General features: G+C 47.8%; 1 protein-coding gene across 1 annotated transcript in view; it reads right to left on the bottom strand.

The window, feature by feature from the left end:
• Positions 1–591: 591 nt before the first annotated feature.
• Positions 592–18,086, bottom strand: part of Extl3 (exostosin-like glycosyltransferase 3) — a 68,144-nt gene continuing 50,649 nt past the window's right edge. Inside the window, exons 4-7 of the mRNA XM_013024247.1 lie at positions 9,344–9,471; positions 8,424–8,568; positions 4,658–4,786; positions 592–2,501 (exon numbers count right to left, since the gene is read on the bottom strand). Of these exons, the coding sequence (XP_012879701.1) occupies positions 2,292–2,501; positions 4,658–4,786; positions 8,424–8,568; positions 9,344–9,471 (612 nt within the window). The 3' untranslated portion in view covers positions 592–2,291. The remainder of the gene's footprint in view (positions 2,502–4,657; positions 4,787–8,423; positions 8,569–9,343; positions 9,472–18,086) is intronic.

The raw sequence follows: 18,086 nt of genomic DNA, 5'->3' as shown, positions 1-18,086 counted from the left end.
CTCATGGCCTTACCTGCCCAGGCTGGCTTTGAACCATGATCCTCAGATCTCAGCCTCCTGAGTAATTGGGATGACAGGTGTGAGCTACTAATGACCAGCTTAGATTTATGCATTTCAATATATAAAATTTTCACTAAAACCAGAAATGGGCAGAAACAGGGCTGGTGTGTAGCTTAGTGGTAGATGAGCTTTCTATTGTGTTGATTGCAGCTCAGTGGAAGCGGTGTACCTGCAAGGCCGAGCAGTAAGTACTACCCCAGCCTGGGAGAGCCCTGGGTCTTCCACGAAGTCCTTCCTCCTTGGAGTATGTTTAAGTCCGACTGCTCACGCGGCAGCCTTTGGTAGGAGCAGGGTTTGAACCCACGGACACCTCCAGCCAAGCTGCGGCCGGGCCTCCGGCCCGCACAAGGGGTAGGGCCGACCCAGGTGGGGTGATAGGGTGGCGGTGGGAGCTCCGCTGCCCGTGTGTCTCAGCCCTCGCCCCCAGAAACTGCTCTAAGCAGACACCTTCTTTTTGCCAGTCCTGGGCCTTGAACTCAGGGCCGGGGCTCTTCCACCCCTTGAGCCATGGCGGCCCTCCGGCTTTTCTGTGTGTGGTGCTGAAGACTCGAACCCAGGGCTTCCAGCATGAATTGAGCGCTCTCCCACTGGGCCATCTTCCCAGCCCCAGCAAAGGCGCAGGCCCGGTCCCCCCCCAGAAAGCAAGGCCTCCACACGCCTCCTCGGAACGCCTCCATTTATTTCTTACAAAACTCCACCATGGACCCTTGTGCTGGGGGGGGGGGGGGGGCATCGGCGCGGGCGCCCTTCCTCCCCACGGACTCGAACCCGGCCAGGCCGGGCGGCCTCCAGTGTGGACCTACAGCAAGCGACACCGGCCAGCCAGAATGTGCCCCAAGAAACGCAAACACGGGACATCACGGTCTCGGGAGGACGGAAGTGGTTCGGGCCAGGGCGGACCCGAGCCTGCGGAGGGCTGGAAACGTTCTCAGCTCCACTTCCACAAGCGGCCGGGAACACAAGGCACAGGCCACGTCCCTGGCACGCGGCCTGTGTGACTGGCTTTCCCAGCTGCCACCGCGGCCCGGGCCACAGAAGTGGGGAGTTGGGGTGTGAGTGCCTGTGAAATCCCAAGACTGGCGTGAGCTCTCCTAGCAAATCACAGCCTCTCACAGTTCTAGCACATACCAAACCTACAGGGCACAGATGGAGGCTCAGAGGTGGGGAAAGGTGAATTTCACCCAAGTATTAATCTCAAGGCAGGTGCCTTGCTGCCAGGCCCCCGGCCAGCCGGGGGCATCCTCGGAGGAGGAGGCGCGCTTTGTCCCGCACCAGAGCTTGCTGGCCTGCAGACCACCCGCCTATGTCTGGAAGGGCAGCCTGAAAGTCTTCCCGTTGTCTCATCCGAGAGAAAACACTCCAGAAAGCCTGAGACCCACAGCACTGCCCGCTGCTGATGGGGGCAGCTTTACACCTTCCACAGTCTTTGCTTCCTACTCTCTCTCTCCAACAAGGGGGATAACAGGAGAGCAGGCGTGAGTTCTGGGATTGTCACTGCCCAATGAGAAATCTTCAAACCCACTGAACCTAGCAGAAGACTGCAGGGCTGATGGCCGGCTGCAGTGCAGGTCCTTCCCCAGCTTTTCTGTAGGAGGGAACCAGGTTACGATCACTGACTGGACCGAGGGCCAGCACCTCTCAACGCCCTTAAGAGGCCACACAGGCCCCTTTCTTGTTTCTGCACTCTCTACTCCCTGGGAGGATGGGAGATGGAAGAAGGCAGACTTCCTCGGTCACAATCCCTCCCCACTGAAATGCAGGACACACAGAGCCTGACTGGTCCCCTCCCTTGGCGAGAGAGGCAAAAATTTCAATTACTCACCCCCACCAAATATGCATGTATGTATGTGTGTGCGTGTGTGTGTGTTTGTGTGTGTTTACACACACATATATAAATAAGCCTTGGATGGCAGATCTGAAACTTCTTTTGAGATACTAGTTCTTTCTGACTTTAAACATCACGAAGCCGCTGTCCTGGCTATGAACCGTGTCCTCAGTGTACACTGCCAGTCAGTGCCCTGCGTGGGAGCCCCTCCTCCGCTGACCAGGGCGCCAAGGCCCAGTGTGGCTGACCAAGATAAAGGCAGCTATTTCCTTCCCACTATTCCTGCTGCCTCTCCCAGCAGAGGGTCTGGCCCACTGGCCCAGCAGATGTCCCCAAGGCCCTTCAAGGCCCAGGGTCCCTGGGAGCGTCACCCTCGCTCTGCCTGTCCTCCCCACAACTGTGACCCCTAGATGAACTTGAAGCACTTGGTGTTGTCGTGCGGCAGGCGCGTCTTGAAGAGCACGGAATCCACCCTGAACTGCGTGTACAGGAGGGGCATGTAGCCGTACACCTTGACAAAAAAGTTGATACACTTGTGCCGCTCGTAAAAGTGGGAATCATCGTGTGACAGGGCCTGGGGACATCCTGGGCACCGGAAAGTCCACCGTGACGTCACCTGGGGGCAGGAGTGACAGAGCAGAGGGTGAGAATCCCAGTGCTAACACTGTCCCCGCCCACAGCTTTGTCCGCCCAATGCCGCATCACTGTGAAGCGCGCCCGCCCACCCGCCCGCCTATGGGGAATCCTACCTTCAGCTATGAATAAAGCTTTAGTAAAGGCCTGTACCGAACAGCAAAACCTGCAAGTGTTTGGAATCATCCTCTCTAATTCTATTCCAGGAATGATCTTGGTTATACACCAAGACGTTGGTACTAAGTTATTTCACCTGTGCTTTTAATGGCAAAAACTGGAAAAATCACTCAATAGGAACTAGTCAAATAATTATAAAATACAACAGATATCATTTTATAAAGACATGTAAGAAAATTTTATCTAGGAGTTTTCAAATTATATGTAGAAGTTACAAACATGTTCTGCAAAAGAAACAACATATTTCTCCTTTTTATATTTCTCCCTATTTTAACCCTGTTATACGCTAAAATAAATCCTTGCTAAAAGTTTCCAAGACGACTATACTTAGATTGAGAAAGTGGTTATGGTCTAATCATTATTAGGAAAACTTCAAACAATTACAGAGCCATGTGGCAGAGCAGAGCTCTGAAAGCCCAGCTAGAGACTGGAAACCCCAGGGCCGGACGAGACGAGACACAGGCAGGGACAGAGGGCGCCTGGCAGACAGACGAGGAGGAGGGGCTTCGGCCCCCTTTTTCCAGTGAGTGCAACCACGTGCAGAATGTACTCAATGAGATCTTCACAGACATCAACAAAACAGTATGTATATGAGTTCCTCTGTGACCCGTGCACTGTATATGTTCAGAGACGTTCTGGGGTCCAGACTGCCAAATAAAAGGGCCAAGTGGGCCAAGGGTGTCACTCAACAAAACTAAGAAACCCTCAGTTACCAGGCTTAAAGGTCTGACAGTAAATAATATGGGTAACTGCTCAAAAACTGAAAGGCCCGGGCTGGGATGTAGCTCAGTGGCAAAGCGCTTGCCTAGCAAGTGCAACGTCCTGGGTTCGATCCCCAGTACCAAAAAAGAAAAGACCAAAAAAAAAAAATACAGTTAACAAAAAAAAAAACAAACAAAAACTGAAAGGCCCACTGGTGTGTTAGCTCATGCTTGTCATCCTAGCTACTCAGGAGGCTGAGATCTGAAGATTGCAGTTCAAAGCCAGCTGTGGCAGGAAAGGCTGTGAGACTCTTATCTCCAATAAACCACCAGAAAACCAGTGGTGCTGTGGCTCAAGTGGTAGAGCGCTAGCTTTGAGCTGAAGAGCTGAGGGACAGTGCCCAGGCCCAGAGTTCAAACCCCACAAAATATGAATTGTATACAGCACCCTAGCACCCTGGCACAAAGGGCACAGGCCGCTCCTTCCCTCCATGACTCCCTGGACTCAGGCTTCAGGCTAGCACAGCAGGAGGAAAGAACCTTAGAAAGAGCTAATCACGGCCCACTGCACACACCTATACTCTGAAGGGAATTTTTAGGCTAAACAGCATACACTCATAACTTAAATCATGTCTTCCATGGTGAACAATTTGGTAAGTAGCGAACACTGGTTCCATGCGATAAATCAGCACAAATATATTTCAGAGTCTGTGTGGTCACTCAGACCAGGCCAAACAAACCTTTCCCAACCGTGGCCCTTGGTTGCAATGTAACCCCGATCATAATTTTTCTATTAAGTCCTCACAAAAAAAGAATACTAAATATCAAGATGAAGGGAAAGATTAGTGACGGCCCTCACTGCAAAGCAGTGACTGACAGAGACACTACTTGGGTATTGTTCAAAAAGTCTTCCATGCTTTGGGATGCCCATATCCTCTCTGGCAACAATCATTCGCTGCATACAGTCTTAGCAACTGTAACTACTTTCTGACTGGAGGACATCTAAATTCCAGTTACAGGTGGGGAAAACAAAGATACAACATCTGTCCAGCCAGCTCCAAACTACTGAGTTTTACCCACCAGCCCCTGTAGTAACAACGCCTTTACTTCTACAACAGATCCTTTGAAGTAAGGAGGTATCCTGGCCTATTGTGGAGAAGAGCCGCTGAGGCTGAAGCTGGAACAGACTGCACTCCAGCAAAGCAAGGGAAGGGAACTACGTCTGCTCACACGCACAGCCATGTAGGAAGCAGGCCCTCACCTTGATGGGGGGCTTCCGTGTGATGTGGGAGACGAGGAAGTTCATGGCGATGTCCTCACAGTTGGTGTACTCATCTACCATATCTCGGATGGCCTGGGGCATCACATAAGAATACAAGTAGGCATAATACTGTCAGGGGAAGAAAAAAAATTAACATTATTTTGTTAGAGGCCCCAATTCTTTGGCTTTCAGCGGAAAAACTTCCCATGAATGTAGGCACTACATGAAAGGGGGTTCGGCTCGGGGTGAGGCCAGGAGTGGGAAGCACTGGCATTCAGGGAGCTGGGGGCCAGAAATGCTCAACATCTTGCAATGCAAATCTTCTAAATGAAGAATCAGCCAACTCCAACTGCCATGATTGCCACCTTTAAAATCCTTCATTTCATGTAATTTCCTTAGTATCTCAGCAATGTTGAAATCAATACAGAGCTTTCAAAACAAATCAGACACGGTGTCAGCTGAGCAGAATTCTACTGACAGTGGCAATAACAGATAAGCAAGGAGAGCTGGTGGCCTTCCCAGGCCTCAACAACCCACAGGACCATGGGACATCCAGTCCCTCGCTGTCTCACTGACAAGACTCTTGGTCTGACCCCATCTATCACTGCCACCAGCTACCCCTGCTCCAAGCCATCGCCCTGACCCGCCACCAGAAGAGCAGCGGTGTGGAATGAAGTACAGCTGGGCATATCTGTCACCCAGTGGCGTCTCATCTCACTCAGAGAAACAGCCAAACTTCTTCACGCACCTGAAATCCAGGCATGAAGACTACAAGCTCAAGACTAGCTCAGTCTATGTGCCAAGATCCTGTCTGAAAACTCTCATAATGCGGAGTGTTGTATGGCATCCAGTTCACACTTGGGAACAAATCTGCTTAATAAATGAGCTTGCTGTTACACAGAAGCATTATTAAGAATCCAGTTAATTAAAACTGAAATCAAGTTACACTCAAAATGAATGCAACAAATACCTGCAAACCTTCCTACGTGCTCAGCTCTGAAGGAGCTGCTTCCAGCAGCATCTGCTCAGACCTGGAGAACTCACCTGTCTATTGTCAGTCTCCCCTCTCAAGCTCTGATTGCTCTTTAAGAGTCAATGGTCAAGCCGGGCGCAGGTGGCTCATGCCTGTAATCCTAACTACTCAAGAGGCTGAGATCTGAGGATCAGAGTTCCAAACCAGCTTGGGCAGGAACGTCTGTGAGACTGATCTATTAACAACTAGAAAACTGGAAGTGAAGCTATGGCTCCAAGTGGTAGAGTGCTAGCCTTGAGCAATAAAAGCTCAGGGACAGCGCCTAGGCCCTGACTTCAAGGCCCAGAACTGAAAATAAAATAGATGTCAATGGTTAGACCCCTATATTAATAATATTAGTAGTAGTTGTAATAATAATAATGTCCTTAATGAAGCATAGTATAGTTTCTATTTGAAAATGCAGTAATTACAAAGGATTCCTCATCAGACAGGGTTCCCCAGCCAGCTGTGCATCCACCCATCTCCCCTAAGGTTGGAACATAAATACTAGAAAACAGATCAAAATGGGATTGTTTTTTGTTTTTTTTTGGTGGGTTATAGAACTTGAACTCTGGGTGCTGTCCCTGAGCTCTTCAGCTCAAGGCTAATGCTCTACCACTTGAGCCACAGTGCCACTTCCGGTTTTCTGGTGGTTAATTGGAGATAAGAGTCTCTCAGGCTTTTCTGCCCAGGCTGACTTTGAACCTCGATCCTTAAATCTGTCTCCTGAGCAGCTAGGATTACAGGTGTGAGCCATCAGTGCCTGGCTCACGCATTAGGTTTTTAAAACAAAAAGGCAGAAAAGCTGGGCACCAGTGGCTTAGGCCTATAATCATAGCTACTCAGGAGGCTGAGATCTGAGGATCTCAGTTCAAAGTCTGCCCAGGCAAGTAAGTCCTTGAAACTCTTATCTCCAGTGGAGCTGTGGCTCAAGTGATAGAGCACTAACCTTGAGCCATGAAGTTCAGGGACAGTGCCTAGGTCCTGACTTCAAGCCCCAGGACCAGCACACACACAAACACCTCAATGTTACATGGTTAGGCTAGTTCCCTAACAAAATGACTGGTGAAGTTGTAGTTGTGGTGGGGAGATGTGCAGGACACCACCACTGGAGGTGAACACCTGAGAAGGAAGGATGGGAGGAGCTGCAGGAGAGTTGGTGAGCCTTGGGGGAAGCTCAGACGAAGTGCCTGAGGGACACACAGGCGATTTCCTGAAAACGATGAGATACAAGTGCAAACCTCACAAAAGGCCAAGGAAGTTACCAGCTTGTAAGGTGTCTTCAAAAGTGTGAGGGAGCCAGGCGTGGTGGCTCACACCTGTCATCCTAGCTACTCAGGAGGCTGAGATCTGAGGATCGCAGTTTGAAGCCAGCCCAGGCAGGAAAGTCTGAGGCTCTTATCTGCAATAAGCTACTCAGAAAAGGCTGGAAGTGGTGTGTGGCTCAAGCGGTAGAGCAAAAGAAGCTCAGGAAAAGTGGCTGGGCCCAGAGTTCAAGACCCAGGACTGACACAAAAAAATAAAAAATAAAATAAATAAATAAATAAAAAAGGAATGTGAGGGAATGAGTATGCTAGGCAATGGCAGGGACGCGGGGACAAGAGGACATGCCTCATCTTCCCCAGAAGGAGGAACCTTTGATGGCTGGCAGGTGGCTGCCACAGAGACCTCCCATGGCCGTTAAGAGGTGAGTGTGTCAGGGTGGGCAGGAAAATGCTCTCTGTGCCTTCCTTGCTCAAAGCACAGACTTGGGGAAATGAGTCGCCATGCAGTTGATAGGAGCGCATGAAAGGGAAGCAGTGACCTCACAGGAAAGTCAGGTCTGTCAGGAGGAGGACAGGCAAGTGTTCTGAGACGTGGGCAGTGGAGAGAACTTGCTCTTCTGAGAAGAGTTTCTTCAGAGCCCAGTGGAAGACCTCAGAGGGAAAGTACAGGCTAGCAGCACTCAGTCGAGGAACGTAACCCAAGTCCATGAGGCATTTTAAATTTCCTGGTAGCCAGGAAATTAGAGCAAGCTAGAGGTACAGCTCAGTGGAAGAGTGTGTGGTCAGCAAGCTTGAGGACCTGCATTTGGTCACTAGCACCACCAGAAAATAATAAAAGCAGTAAAACATATTTCATTTACCCAATATCTCCAAAATGATTCCATTTCAACAGGTAATCAATATAAAACTGAGGATCACTCCTGTCGTCCAGAGTTTCAGAATCCGATGTGCACTTTGTAGCTTTAGCACAGTTCTGACCAGCCACGTATCAAGTGCTCAGCAGCCACTTTACAGAACAGACGCGCAGAGGATAGATGGGCATGAGCAAAAGTAGCTCACGGTGAGGAGAGGGGGGATGACAGGTCTGTGCCCTTTGCTATTTAATGAACATCAAAATGTGAGGCCAGGGAAGCAAGCTCAGTGCAGTTGGGCATGGGGGCCTGGGATGGGCAGGGCTCAGTCCAAGCCACATTCAGCCAGGGTGGCAATGCTGAGCATAGCAGCATGTGCCCGTCACTCCAGCTACATAAGAAGAACAAATAGGAGAATTGTGGGTGGTGGCCACACTGAGCTCATGGAAAGGATCTCCCAGGACTTCCATTACCAGTATGTTTGGTTTCATAAACGGAGAACCAATGCTTGGAAACAGAACTGGCTTTCTTCCTGCCCTGCCCACTGTATAGGCAGGAGGAGAGCTGTTGTGAGGACAGCATCTACCACCCAGAGGCTCACAGCTAAGTACCTGCTAGCGCAGGCGGCTTTGCATTACCTTGTGAAAGAAGGCAGCACCTGTCAGCACCATGGACAGCTCACAGGAGTAGTTGGCGTTGTAGAGCCAGGACTGGTGAGGGAGGTCCCATGCATGGTACCGGCCAGGGAAGCCCACAATTCGGTCACGTGCCTCTCTCCACACTCTTGAAAACACAAGTGCAACATACTTGATCCCAGCTTGGGGACTACTAGTGATGCTTACCATCACAGCCTTTGTCTGACATTCTCACTCAGATGAGGAGACTAAAAAAAGATCTACAGATGAACAGCCAATGAGAAGTCAGGTGGGGGAGTGAGGATGCACAGCCAAGACAATGCAGTCCCACTGCACGTTCCTTCTGACTCTCGGGGAGTTAGCTCCTATCGCTTTGGTTTTCTTTAGAGGCTACTCTGCCCCTCTCTTCTCAGCCCAGGGGCTTGTGGATGCTATGCCTGCAACTCCAGAGCAGCAAATAACCCTAGTCTAAACAGCCAAAGAATCTGATTTCCCTGACTCAGAAGGAAAACCCCACTATGAGAGTAAAGCACGCCCAGAGAGGATGAGAAAGGAGTCCTTCACTAATACTCAAAAGCCTGGACCAGCCCCAACCCATGGGAGCCCTTATGACCTCCGAGACGCCACCAGAAACTCATCTTACTGCCTAATCTAGGCTCAAGTTAGTTTTCTGCTACTTGCAAAGTGTCTTTTTTTTTTTCTTTTTCCAGTCCTGGCACTTAAACTCAGGACCTGGACACTGTCCCTGAGCTTCTTTTTGCTCAAGGCTAGCACTCTACCACTTGAACCACAGTACCACTTCTGGCTTTTTCTATATTTATGTGGTACTGAGTAATCAAACCCAGGGCTTTCATTCATGCAAGGCAATAACTGTACCATTCCCAGCCCTCAAAGTGTTTCTTGATTAAAACTCTTTCCCTCACCGAAACCCAAACATGATTTCATCATGGCGGAGGTGAGCATCATCATCGATAGACAAGATGGCCTCTGTCTCGATCTCATTCCAGGGCAAGAATCGATTGTTCAAACTGTTCTTCTCAGTGCGAACCACCTGTGACAAGGGGAAAAAAAAAAAACCACTGGGAATCAATGCTGCATTACACAAGGCAGATCCAAAATGTTTAACAGGCCAAAGAGACTATCAAGTTTAATGAATAATTTGGTATGATCAAGCATATGCCTTCCATGAATAAAAAGTGCCTTGCAATTCAAGAAATGCATAAGGATTTCACATTTTAAGCTTTACAGTTAAGTAATTTTCTTGTGAAAGAAATCAAAGCTGAGTGGTATTTTAGATGTGCAATAAACAGTCTTGGGAAATTAAAAATCATTTTCCCAAGAGGACACAAGGTGGCAGAGCAGATCTAAGATTCCAGGGCCTACCTCCAGAATCCCCAGCTTACTTAGAAATTGTAAAACCAAATTCAGAAATCCCTCGAGTTTAGGCCATTTCTGTTCTCCAACTTTAAGACCTTTTGGGAGGATATACAGGAAATCATCTCTTGAGTTTAGTCACTTCACTTTTACAACTCTCACTTACAGTGCTGACGCACACACAAAAGGTTTTTTAAAGATGCAACAACCCGGTATTGGGGTATAGCCTGAGTAGTGGGGCACCTGCCTAGTAATCGTGAGACCCCTAGTTCAAGCCCCAGTGCTACCAACAAACAAGAACACATCACAGCGCCAGACTCAGGGTGACCTGGAGGCTGGCAGCAGGGATGTGGCCCTGGGGCTGTCAGAATCACGACTGCAGTCCACAAGCGGCTGAGTCCGAACCTGCATTTGTCAGCATCCCCGGCAACTGCCACACATGGTAAATCCAGAGAAGCCCTGGTGCCAAGGGGAAACGTGTGACTCTCAAGTCCATCAGAGCCCTGTGGAAAAGAGCAGGCTCAGCCAGGTCACCACAGCACCATGCTGTTTGCAAAGACCAGTACTGTCAGCCACACCTGACATCCTATACAGCCCTAACTCTGAATCTGAAAATGAGGAGCAGGAAAAAAAACCTGGGAAGGTGGCTCAGTGGTAGAGTACTTGCCATGCATGCATGAGGCCCTGGGTTCGATTCCTCAGCACCACATAAACAAAAAAGAAAAAAGCCGGAAAGTGGCGCTGTGGCTCAAGTGGTAGAGCGCTCGCCTTGAGCTGAAGAGCTGAGGGACAGCGCCCAGGCCCAGAATTCAGGCCCCATGACCACCTGCGGGGGTAACTCACAGTCTGTCATCCTACTCAGGATGCTGAGATCTGAAGACGTTCAAAGCCAGTACAATTATCTTATCTCCAATTAACCACCAAAAAGCTGGATCTGCCCAGGCCCAGAGTTCAGGCCCCACGACCGGGCCCCCCCCCGCCCCCCAAAAAAAGAAAACCTTGAGGTCTAAAAACAAATGCAGTTTGGCCTAGACTTCACAATCAGTTTTCCAATTAAGTTTATTAAAGCCAATCAAATGGATATCAAGAGTCAGGGAAGGGAAAGAGAACTTTCTTCCAAAGTTTTGTTTTCAAAGCTGTTGTGCTTAATGGCTAAATCTCAGTAACCTAACCAATACTGGTTTGGGCACCAAAATCAGAACAAAAAGATTCAAACATTACTGAATGTAGACACACCGATCAGCATTAGCTTCTAGAAGTTTGCATGTTTTAGATTGAAACAGGCCAGTTTTAATTTTTAAGGAAAAAAAAAAATAAAAAGGTTGCTGAGGATTCTCATAACACTGCAGGTAAAATGGCACAAACTGGAGACCCAACTCTGGCTGAAAGAATGCACACAAAGTGCCCAGAACAGAGATGGAAAAACAATTCAAAAAGTGTTAGCAACAGGGTGTGTGGTTCACCCCTGTAATTCTGTTGTAAATATACTCTTCAAAAGTCACAGCAGCAGACATGAAGACAAAGAACTGTCTCTGCAAGGCACAAGGCACTGGAGAAGGGTGAGCCACCCGCTGAAAACCTGATCAGTACACGCAGCCGCAGGCTGCTCCCGGCCACCCTAACGCTAACGCAGCAGCCCTACCCCTCTGCTCCACGTGGCTGAGCTCAAGTCCACAATCTGCTCATGACTGGCTGGTTGGAAGAGGGTAAGAAGTACTTATATAATAAGGTGGCCATTAAAAGACTTTGAAATAAAATTAACAGTACACAAGTAATCTCAAAAACATACCCACACCCACTGCTGTTTCTTGACCCATCTGACATGCATCTTAATTCCACCTAGGAACAACTAAAGACAAAACCTTACATTTCAAAAACCTTTCCTTATCCCAAAGCAGCTCCTCCTTTCCATTCTTTTTTTTTTTTTTTGCCAGTCCTCAGGCTTGAACTCAGGGCCTAGGCACTGTCCCTGAGCTTCTTTTGTTCAAGGTTAGTGCTCTACCACTTGAGCCACAGCACCACTTCCAGCTTTTCTGGTTATGTCTGAGGAATCGAACCCAGGGCTTCACGCATGCTAGGCAAACACTCTACCACTGAGCCACATTCCCAACCCCTCTTTTCCATTCTTTACTAGCAGTTTAAACAACCCACTTTGATGCAAAAGACAGCTTTTCTCACAAATTCCAGCAAGTAGGAGGTGAAGGCAAGAGAACTGGCAAGTCAAGGCCAGCCTGAGCTATACGTGAGACCCTGTCTGAATAATAAAGCCTGGGGCTGGGAAGGTTGCTCAGTGGTAGAGTGCTTGCCTTGCATGAATGAGGCCTTGGGTTCGATTCCTCAGCACCACATAAGCAGAAAAGCTGGAAGTAGTGCTGTGGCTCAAGTGGTAGAGCACTAGCCTTGAGCTGAAGAGCTGAGGGACAGCGCCCAGGCCCAGAGTTCAGGCCCCACGACCACCTGCGGGGGTAACTCACAGTCTGTAATCCTACTCAGGATGCTGAGATCTGAAGACGTTCAAAGCCAGCCAGTACGATTATCTTATCTCCAATTAACCACCAAAAAGCTGGAAGCAAAGGTATGGCTCAAGTGGTAGAGCACTAGACTTGAAGGGGAAAAAAAACACCTCAAGGACAGCACCTGCAACCCTAGTTATTTGGGAGACTGAGAGCAGGAGGATAATTGAACAAGGCCAGCCTACCCAACCCATTTAAAAAGAAAAAAAGGAAGGGGAATGTATTGGCTCCCACAAGTCTAACTCATCTCAGCTATACTGGGAACGTGAATAGGAAGACCACTGTCTAACCTCTGCACAGTCTGGACCTGAAGAGGCTGGGTAATAAGCTTTTTCTAGGTGAACTGATTCAAGTAGAAATCACAATTTCAGGCAATTATCATCTGATTCATACAAGGACAAGATAAGAAATAAAACTCAGCAAAGTCTCCAAGGAGTAAGCCTTTATAATTGCCTCACAGACTAACGCCTTTTCAGCAGGAGCCCGAGAGCTGAAAGTTCACAATGCTAACTGCTCCAGAAAATGAAAAAAAGAGTTCCACAGAGGCAGCTTCCCATCCAGCTCTCTTTCCTTTTCCCTGATAGACGATCTGGCATGGCGCTCAAGCTTCCCAGCAGACTTCTTGTTCAACTCAAATCCCAAGGCTCTGAGAGAGGGTGAATGACTGCGCTGTTTATCAGTTTTCTTTTGGGGGCAAAATGGTGTATTCAGGCTTCCTGAGACCTTCCAGGCCCCTCAGGACATGGGGTGCACTCATGTGAATCACCAGTACCCACTGCCTCTGCCCTGGTCCAGTTCCATCCCCCCGCAACCCCAACTATTTAACTGTGTCTGCTCTTCCCTCACAGTCCTGCACAACGTCCCAACACACGAAGGATAAAGCCCAGTCTCCACCTCTGTCTTCTTGGCTGTGCACACAGTGCCCTGACCACCTCCTTCCAAACTCTCTCTGCAACAACAGCCCGCCCAGGTGCACGGTGTTCCTGCACAGCCCATCCTCATCTCATTCAACTGCTGCTCAGATGTCACCTCTTCGAGAGCCTTTTGCTACTAGACCCCATGTAAATCAGCTGTGCCCTTTGTGGAGAAGGGATGAAAAGCACAGCCCCTGGGTCAGGCTGTCAGAAACTGTCCTAGAACAAGTATGCAGTGTGAAGAGCAACACTGTTTTGAGTCAGTTCTGCTGTCCTGTTAATAACTGAAGGTGCTATTTCGCTAAAAGCGCTGGTCTTACAACATACGAGGGCAAGCCGGGCGCCAGTGGTGTATGCCTGTAATCCTACCTACTCAGGAGGCTGAGATCTGAGGATGGTGGCTCAAAGCCAGCCTGAAAACCAGAAGTGGCACTGCAGTTCTAAGTGGTAGAGCACTAGACTTGAGAAAAAGAACTCAGGGACAGTACCCAGGCCTAGAGTTCAAGCCCCACAACCAACAAAAAGTGTGAATGTGCGGGGAGGGGGGGGGGTGATAGAGGGGGGTGGAAGGTAAGAGTCCCATTCTACAGAACACTTGAAGGCAAAGACAGGAAGAAGCAGAGTAAACAGGTCAGAATAATTTTTAGTGGGACTAATGTCATAAAGGGATTATCTGGAGGTTTCTGCTTCTAGGAGTTTAGTAAGCTCTAACCAAATTCAACCCTGCTTCATAAATGAACACCACAGCTCTGGACAAAAATCCTAATACAGCAATTTCCTGAAGAGATTAAAGAATGAATAGAAGAAAATGATGGAAGGAAGCTACAATATAGAGAGGGAGCTGCTGGTATAGGAGGGTTAAGTGCTGCTCTTCCCCCTGAGAGTAGGCCAGAGTCGGCCCTGGAGGACAGCTGGAGATGCATACAAAACCCACAGGCTTTCTGGCCTGAAAATAAGAGGAAAGAGTCTGGGGCAGGCAGAGAGCAGAGCTCCGAGTGCTGTGAAAAAAACCTCCTGGTGTCTGGCCCTCCCTTCCCCTGGCCATGCTGGGTCAGTACAAAGGAACTCAGCTAACACTGGAGTAACTATTCGAGAGAGAATTTTCAGTTTGTGTCCAACCAAATCCACTGCCTGCTAATATAAAAACATGTACACTTTTCAGAGTAAAAATCAAGGAAAACCATGCCAAGGCAAATCATAAACTACTGAAAACCAACGGTAAAGACTAGACAGCATATTCCTTAACACAGTAATATCTTCTTTCTGACTTCATCAGATACCTTTGTGGTTCTGGTCCACAGCCAGTGAGCCTCACTGTTTACATACAGATGAGAGACAGGGAAAGAGCGGCAAGCCATCACCCCACAGCTCTCCACTGAGATCCCACGCCAATCAGGGAGAGAGCCACACTTCTCACATCTCCTGACAAGTCTCCTTGCCCAACCAGTCCCACTGGATTGGGCTGAACCTGAGTCCAAGCACAGCAGCAATTCAGGCCATTTACTCTAAGGCAAGCCCCTTTGTTACATAAATAATCTTAAGGAAACAATGAGGAATTGTAACATGTAAGGTACCCATAAGACAATCCTTCTCCACCTAAATACATAGAACCTGACAGGTTCCAAGCCCCAGGTATCTAGCATTATGCCTACTGCCCAGCTATAATGCTCTTAGAACCTGAGCATAAAAGAAGCACAAACTGCCAGTACTCTCTGAAATAACATAAAGGCTCCTAAATTGATTCATTTAGCCAGTATGCTGACTTCAAATCATGTTCCCTAAAGGACTGGACTCTACTAGACGGTCCGGGAACCATCTGGTTGGTAATTATATAAAAACCTGTTAATCATAACATAATGAGTAAGTTACGTCTGCTTATAGACATAATCATGGCATTTTCCGACAGGAGAGTGGCCTGTTTCTCTGGTTTGGATCTCTGCCTACTCCAAGAGGTCACCAATTTCAACTGTTCCCTAAACACTAGTCTCCCTTAAACAGAGAGCAAAGCATTCACAGAACAGAGTGAAACCTTCCAGCTGGAAACCATTTTGTCTTTTAAATAACTGGAAAAAGATTAAACTCCTAATATGGAAAGCTATGCAGAATAACTCCCTATTGTTTGTGGAATTTCTTTTTTGTTCCCCAGTCCTAGGGCTTGAACTCAGGGCCTGGGTTCAAGGCTAGCACTGTACCACTTGAGCCACAGCGCCACTTCCTGCTTTTTCTGTTTGTGCAGTATTGATTCAGTAAAAATCAAACCAGGGGCTTTATGCATGCTTGGCAAGCACTCTACCACTAAGCCACATTCTCAGCCCTGTTTCTGGAATGTCTAACAGGTATTTTTGTTATTGCAGTGGACTGATCATCAGTCAGAAGAACACTTATTTCTCTCCAGAGTTAATTAAAGAAACAATTCTTTCAGGCCATTCTGTGATGCATTTCAGCCAGTGTTCAGAAGGTGGCACAAACTCAGGAAAAATGGAAAGCAAAGGCACTGACTGCATGAATCCATGTACCTTCCACAAAGCAAGCATTCCTGAAAAAAAAATCACACTCAAAGTTGTACGTGAGAAAGGAAGTGCAAGTTACTCAAGGAAAAGCCTCTAGGAGCGATCTCTCTATTTATAGAAATTTTATTAATATGTAAGATAAACTGAGATTAAAAGCTCTCAAAACCCTTCAGTATTGAAAAGCCTTAAGTGATGAATTCTACTATATGAGTTGCTAAAATATGATTTAGTTAGAAAGACTACTAATGTATATAATGTGTGCAATGACAGCTACAGGTCAAAGAGACCCTGAGTGCCGGACAATCCAAGCCTGTACCACTGAGGTCAGTTACCGCTGTCCGTAACACAGCTGAGGTTGACACTGTCTCCTCTGAAAGTAAGGATAAGAAGGAACCAAACAATCCTCCTTGAGCTCCTTTCTAGTGTCCTACACATATTATCTCTACACTGAAGTCAAAGAAGCTAATTAACTTACCTAAGCTGGAAAAATGACTGATCCCAGGTTCGTATCACTCTAAAACACTTTTTCTATTACACTATGCAACTACTGCTTAGAAAATACTTCAAATTACTTCTCCAAAGGAATAACTTTTTAGACAATTGGACTAGACCAACATCCGTTTCCAGACAAATCATACCTAAAAGCTGATTTTTACCAGGTACCAGTGGCTCATACCTGTAATCCTAGCTACTCAGAGGAGGCTGAGATCTGAGGATCAGTTTGAAGCCAGCCCTGGCAGGAGAGCCTTTGAGACTCTTATCTTCAACTAGCCACCAAAGAGCCAGAAGTAGAGCTGTGGACTCAAGTGGTAAGTGGTAGAGCACTAGCCTTGAGCATAAAAGCTCATGGACAGCTCCAGGACCTGAGTTCAATCCCCAGCACCAGCAAAAAAAAAAAAAAAAAAAAGGGAGTGGGGGGAGACTATTTTCTTAAGCATCATTCTATTAACTACACATGGCCCGTCAGACCATTGGTCATCCTTCAAAAAGTACCTTTCTCTACAACTACTTTGCACTTTAAGACCTGCTGTAAGCCCTCACATTTCAGAGATATGGTGTACATGAATCTTCTGGATTGCAAGCAGACCGACAAAGCCCTTGGGCATTGTGCCCCATCCTCCATAGTTACCCAGTACTTTTCCTATAACATACAGCATCTGACTATGAGAAATGGGAGTAAACATGAAAAAGAACCTAGGCTGGGAAAGTAGCTTAGCGGTAAAGTGCTTGCCTAACATGCACGAGCCCTGGGTTAGATTCCTTAGTACCACATAAACAAAAAGTAAATAAATAAATGAAGTTTTACAAAAAGAAAAAGAAGGGCTGGGAAGGTGGCTCTGTGGTAGAGTGCTTGCCTTGCATGCCTGAGGCCCTGGGTTCGATTCTTCAGCACCACCTAAGCAGAAAAAGTTGGAAGTGGCGCTGTGGCTCAAGTGGTAGAGGGCTAACCTTGAGCTGAAGAGCAGAGGGACAGTGCCCAGGCCCAGAGTTCAGGCCCACAACCGACAACACCCCCCCCAAAAAAAACATAACAAAAGAAAAAGAACCTAGAAGACACACAGAATAGGAGGCTCAGGACTTTCAACTCCTAAATATCAAACCCAAGGCCTCTACAGTATCCTAGAAAATGCCAAGTACTCTTAGCTCCTTTAGGAGTGACTAACACCGAAGTGAAGCTCCTGCAATCAGACACAGGAGCTCAGCTTCTCCGTTGCTCATTGTGACCTTGGGAAAATGAACTCATCGCTCTTAAGCTTCAGATCCCACGGACCTAGGATGAACTACATATGTCACATGATACCAATTATTGTGGCTAGATCCTCAGCTCTTCCTCAGTGGGAAGAAGCCTTCTCTTCCCTGTTACCATTGCCCACATGGAGGCTGCCTCTGGGACAACTGTGATGGCTGCAAACCTCTGCCTATCCACTTTGGAGAGGCTTAGGGAGATTTAGAAAGCAAACAGCAGGCAGTGATACATCTGACCAGCTCTGAAAATTCAGCATGTGGAGTTTCATAGGGAAAGAAACCGGTACAGGTTTAAAAACAAAACAAAGGGCTGGGAAGGTGGCTCAGTGGTAGAGTGCTTGCCTTGTATGCCTGAGGCCCTGAATTTGATTCCTCAGCACCACATAAGCAAAAAGAAAAAAGCCAGAAGTGGCGCTGTGGCTCAAGTGGGTAGAGCGCTAGCCTTGAGCTGAAGAGCTTGAGGGACAGCGCCCAGGCCCAGAGTTCAGGCCCCACAACAGGACCCCCCCAAAAAAAATTAAAAATAAATAAATAAAATAAAATAAAAAATAAAAAACAAAACAAAGGGCTGGGAAGGTGGCTCAGTGGTAGAGCGCTTGCCTTGCATGC

Source organism: Dipodomys ordii, unplaced genomic scaffold (assembly GCF_000151885.1).
Source record: "Dipodomys ordii isolate 6190 unplaced genomic scaffold, Dord_2.0 Scaffold74, whole genome shotgun sequence".
In the NCBI taxonomy this organism is placed as follows: Eukaryota; Metazoa; Chordata; class Mammalia; order Rodentia; family Heteromyidae; genus Dipodomys; species Dipodomys ordii.
Note: the sequence above shows the minus strand (reverse complement) of the source record. Positions and strands in the feature narration are given on the sequence as shown.